The sequence below is a fragment of the Glycine soja genome, chromosome 1 (genome assembly GCF_004193775.1).
Source record: "Glycine soja cultivar W05 chromosome 1, ASM419377v2, whole genome shotgun sequence".
NCBI classification, from domain to species: domain Eukaryota; kingdom Viridiplantae; phylum Streptophyta; class Magnoliopsida; order Fabales; family Fabaceae; genus Glycine; species Glycine soja.
Window position 1 is genome coordinate 11,412,776 of NC_041002.1, and position 4,996 is coordinate 11,417,771.

Consider the following 4,996-nt stretch of genomic DNA (forward strand, 5'->3'; position numbering starts at 1 on the left):
GTTGCACACATGGGGGATGAAAAAATAAAACAACAAAAATATGATTCTATATTGTACAACGAAATCATGTTTCTATTGTTTTATTTTTTTCACCTCCATGCTGCAACGAAACACAATTCTGTTTGTAATTTTATCAACAGAGTCATATTTTCATTAGCTTTGCTTGGTCCTCGTCCCTCTCCCTCCTTGAGTTCCCCCTCTCCTCGCCTCATATGCTATCTCTCGCCCATATTCTCTCTCTCACACACACAAAATGAGAAACACAATGCAAAAAACATAGCTAGTTGATTTAGCCCGGGTCAAAGTTGCTAACAAAAACATAAAGGGAGTTAGATCTCTGACCCTAGTGTCGCGATGGTGGTGGGGTCATGTCGTCGTGGTAGTGGACAGGAGTGGGGTGCTAAGAAATCTAAGGGGAAAGGAAGGGGATGTAGTGATTTGGTTAGCCGACAAAAGAGGAATTTTCCAAGGGTCAGTAATGTCAATAACACTATTGGTAGTGAGAATAGTAGCGTGTAACCTGAATTTGCCCTATTCGAAGCTCAAAAAGGCAAAAAGTGATAGGATTTGGGCTTGTTTTATCATTGGTCAGGTTAATCCAAGAGTGCTACTAGGTGCACCCAGCAAAATTTGTAAATGGCAAAAATGCCCCTGGCCTTTTTTTCATTATAAAAGCTTTTTTTTTCCTACACTTCACACAGTTGCTATTTTTGTTCGCTGTTTTTCTCTGTTTTTGTGGTTTTCGTGCGGCATTGTCTCGGGTTCGTTGGTTCATTGTGAACGGTTAGGTGCGGTGAAGGTGAAGGTGCATTGCGGTGGTCGGCGGCGGCAAACGAGGTACGCAGAAAGTGGTGGCTGTGTCGCAAACATACAGATTACTTACGGATCAAGTTGATCCGTAAGAAAAGTAACTATTTTTAAAATGAAATGTTTTTTGAATTTAGTTTCCATTTTTTAAAAAAATTATTAATTTGTTTGTATGGTCATTTTTTGTTTGAGTTGGTTAGATGGACGAAGATGAGTGGATGTATGAAATAATGTCTAAACAAGCGGATATGGATTATGAAAATGAAGAAGCATGTGGTGCGAATGAATCACATGTTGATTGTTCCGATGCGTTCAATACTTCTCAGGTTATAATGTTAATGTTTGTCATAGATTTAATAAAGTGAATACTGGTAGAAAACTTAAATTATGTGGATTGCTTTGTAGGTGTTTGAGTGCAGAGAGGATGTTTTACGGTGGGCTCGATCCGTTGCTCATGAAAACGGATTTGTGGCGATGATTTTAAGGTCGGATACAAACACAGGTAGTAGAGGAAGGACTATATTTGTGTTAATTGGCTGTGAAAGGAGTGGCGAGTATAGGTGTAGGAAAAAAGAATTTATCAGAAGAGACACTGAGACTAGGAAATGTGGGTGTCCCTTCAAACTTTGTTGTAAGCCAGTGGTTGGAGGAGAAGGCTGGATGGTGAAGTTGATTTGTGTAGTGCATAATCATGAATTGGCCAAGTCATTAGTTGGACATCCATATGCGGAGCGATTGACTAAAGCTGAAAAAACACTTATTGCTGATATGACGAAGTCCATGGTGAAGCCAAGAAACATTCTACTAACTCTGAAGGAACACAATGTCAATAGTTGTACGACCATTAAACAGATATACAATGCAAGAAGTGCATTCTGTTCTTCCATAAGAGGAAGCGATCTTGAAATGCAACATCTAATGAATCTTCTTGAACGTGATCAGTATATTCATTGGCACAGAATAAAGGATGAAGACGTGGTTCGTGATATCTTTTGGTGTCACCCTGATGTAGTGAAGTTAGTCAACACATGTAATTTGGTGTTTTTGATAAACAACACCTACAAAACAAACCGGTACAGACTCCCACTGCTCGATTTTGTTGAGGTGACACCGACTGGGATGACATTCTCTGTCGGCTTTGCATATGTGGAGGGTGAACGCATTAATAATTTGGTAGAAAACTTAAATTATGTGGATTGCTTTGTAAGTGTTTGAGTGCAGAGAGGATGTTTTACGGTGGGCTCGATCCGTTGCTCATGAAAACGAATTTGTGGCGGTGATTTTAAGGTCGGATACAAACACAGGTAGTAGAGGAAGGACTACATTTATGTTAATTGGCTGTGAAAGGAGTGACGAGTATAGGTGTAGGAAAAAAGAATTTATCAGAAGAGACATTGGGACTAGGAAATGTGGGTGTCCCTTCAAGCTTTGTTGCAAGCCAATGGTTGGAGGAGAAGGCTGGATGGTGAAGTTGATTTGTGTAGTGCATAATCATGAATTGGCCAAGTCATTAATTGGACATCCATATGCGGAGCGATTGACTAAAACTGAAAAAACACTTATTGCTGATATGACGAAGTCCATGGTGAAGCCAAGAAACATTCTGCTAACTCTGAAGGAACACAATGCCAATAGCTGTACGACCATTAAACAGATATACAATGCAAGAAGTGCATTCCGTTCTTCCATAAGAGGAAGCGATCTTGAAATGCAACATCTGATGAAGCTTTTTGAACGTGATCAATATATTCATTGGCACAGAATAAAGGATGAAGACGTGGTTCGTGATATCTTTTGGTGTCACCCTGATGCAGTGAAGTTAGTCAAGCATGTAATTTGGTGTTTTTGATAGACAACACCTACAAAACAAACCGGTACAGACTCCCACTGCTCGATTTTGTTGGGGTGACACTGACTGGGATGACATTCTCTGTCAGCTTTGCATATGTGGAGGGTGAACGCATTAATGATTTGGTCTGGGTTTTACAACACTTTCGAGGCCTTTTTTTAAAGCGTGATGCCCTCCCTGGAGTTATTGTCTCTGACAGATTTAAAAAGATTGTTACAAAATAGCCTTGGAGACTTATGCAATGTGTGGGATGCCATGAACAACATGATTACGTTGCAGCACACGGAGATTAAAGCATCATTTGAAACAAGTACACATGTCGTTGGACATGTGTTCAAAAAAACCTTATACAGGAGGCTTCTCGGAATGGTTTCAAGGTATGCTTTAAATCATATTGCTGCTGAATTAGAGCGTGTTGACTATGCTTGGTCTTCCTTGTGCTTGTGAGCTATCCAAATACGTTAGTGGTTGCATCCCACTGGATTCAATCCATATGTTCTAAAGGAGACTTAGTTTTTCAAACCAAGGGTTATCTGAGCGCGAGGTGAGCATCAAGGAAGTAATGGAAACAATATCCAAAAGATTCGAAGAACTTGATATTTGTGGCAAGTTTACTTTGAAGACTAAACTTTGGGAAATTGCATACCCTGATCAGAATTCGATGTGTCCTCCTCCAGCAAAGGTTAACACAAAGGGGGCACCGAAGAAAGCTATGAGTAGGAACCCAAGGTCAACAAAGCGCGATCCATCTTACTGGGAGTATGTAGATGCCTTTGAATCTATGCAAAATAGCAATTCGTCGGTGAGGCGTACTGCATCATCCTCTGAGCAATCAAATCGAAGAACGATGATGCCCATGTTGGACCAGTTTCAGCCATTTATGCACGACTTCATTTATAAGATTGTTGATGTCAAAGCTGATGGTAACTGTGGATATCGGTCGGTTGCTGGTTTATTAGGTATGGGTCAAGACTCTTGGTCGGTGGTTCGCAATCATCTGCTTAAAGAACTTACCAAATTCTCAGAAGACTATATCAAGCTCTTTGGTGACACGGAGAGATTTGAGGAATTAAGGATGCCACTACTTGTTGATGGGTTAACCAAGGTATGTAATTTATGTATTTGATTTTTAAGACTTAACTTTGAAATTAAGTTTGACGTGTATATATGTTTCATTCAGGTGACTACGGATAAGTGGATGGATATAATAGACATGGGACATGTCATTGCATCAAGGTATAACGTAATCATTGTATCCTTGTCTAAACAACAAAGCACGACATTCTTTCCTCTTAGAAGTCAACCGCTGGCAAATTCTTCATTGCATCGTATAATTTGTATCGGTCATGTGTATGGAAATCATTTTGTTGAGGTATATTGTAGATATGAAGTGTTTTTTTTATATTTATGCAATGAGTTTTGTTGGATTGAGTTAACACTTTTTTCGCATGTACAACAGGTTTATTTAAAAGAACGTTGTCCCTTACCGCCTATAACATTGTTATGGTCTAGCAATTGTCATCCTCAGGCGAAGCCGTGGCCAAATCCATATATTAGCAGAATGCAGCATTACAAGAGCTTTGTGATGTTCAAGAGAGACTATGTTAACATAAATGATGATTGAACATGTAATTTATAATGACTGATCATTTTGAATTGGATATTCACATTTATTTGTTACGTCCACAACAAAATTATTACTTAATTCTAAAAAAGCATGTATGATATATCGTTGTCTGAGTTGACAACACATTGTGAAAAAACGTGTATGATAAATTGTTGTCTGCATTAACATAAAGCGCGTGAAAGGACCTTGCACAGCATGACTACACATGCAAATCTGATGCAAGCTAAAACATGTCACGTCATTGGTGTAGTTGACAACACATACAGAAAGCATGTGCATGCTTATTTTTAATCTTAAAAAATGCAGCACTGATATTAAAACTCATCTATATATATGACACAACCTAACACTGTAAAAAAACCATAAGTATGCAATTGTATAAAATGCAACCTTTCACATATGCAGGTAATCAATTTCGGTTTCAATGTATGCAACTGAAAGATGATGCTGATGTTAACACAATGTTAATGTGTAATCATGAATTTTCGTTTGTTGGTCCGATTGAGTTATTATGTAGCATTGCTAGAACCCTAGATGGTATTTTAAACTTACTTCAAGCTACTACGACCCCTACTCATGATGCCCTTCTATATTACAATAGGAGGTGAAACATGTCACGCCAAAATGAGTTTGTTGGTTACTCGTTCACAGGAAAAAATCCCAAAAAGTTTGACATTTCCACTAGATGTACCATGGATGAACTGAAGGATTTG

General features: G+C 38.8%; 1 protein-coding gene across 1 annotated transcript; it reads left to right on the plus strand.

Annotated features, from left to right (window-relative positions):
• Positions 1 to 1,037: 1,037 nt before the first annotated feature.
• On the plus strand, positions 1,038 to 4,280 carry LOC114407018. Its single transcript, XM_028369971.1, has 6 exons — positions 1,038 to 1,133; positions 1,213 to 1,241; positions 1,293 to 1,741; positions 3,628 to 3,761; positions 3,837 to 4,028; positions 4,116 to 4,280. Exons 1-6 carry the CDS (start codon positions 1,038 to 1,040, stop codon positions 4,278 to 4,280), a joined length of 1,065 nt encoding a protein of 354 aa, XP_028225772.1.
• Positions 4,281 to 4,996: the final 716 nt, after the last annotated feature.

Excerpts from the sequence above, each read along its gene's own strand:
- LOC114407018 (XM_028369971.1), top strand. The coding sequence starts at position 1,038 with ATGTCTAAACAAGCGGATATGGATTATGAAAATGAAGAAGCATGTGGT. Across the intron at positions 1,242-1,292 it reads TGCAGAGAGGATGTTTTACG|GTCGGATACAAACACAGGTA; the intron begins GTGGGCTCGATC and ends GATGATTTTAAG. Across the intron at positions 1,742-3,627 it reads TCTAATGAATCTTCTTGAAC|ACTCTTGGTCGGTGGTTCGC; the intron begins GTGATCAGTATA and ends GTATGGGTCAAG.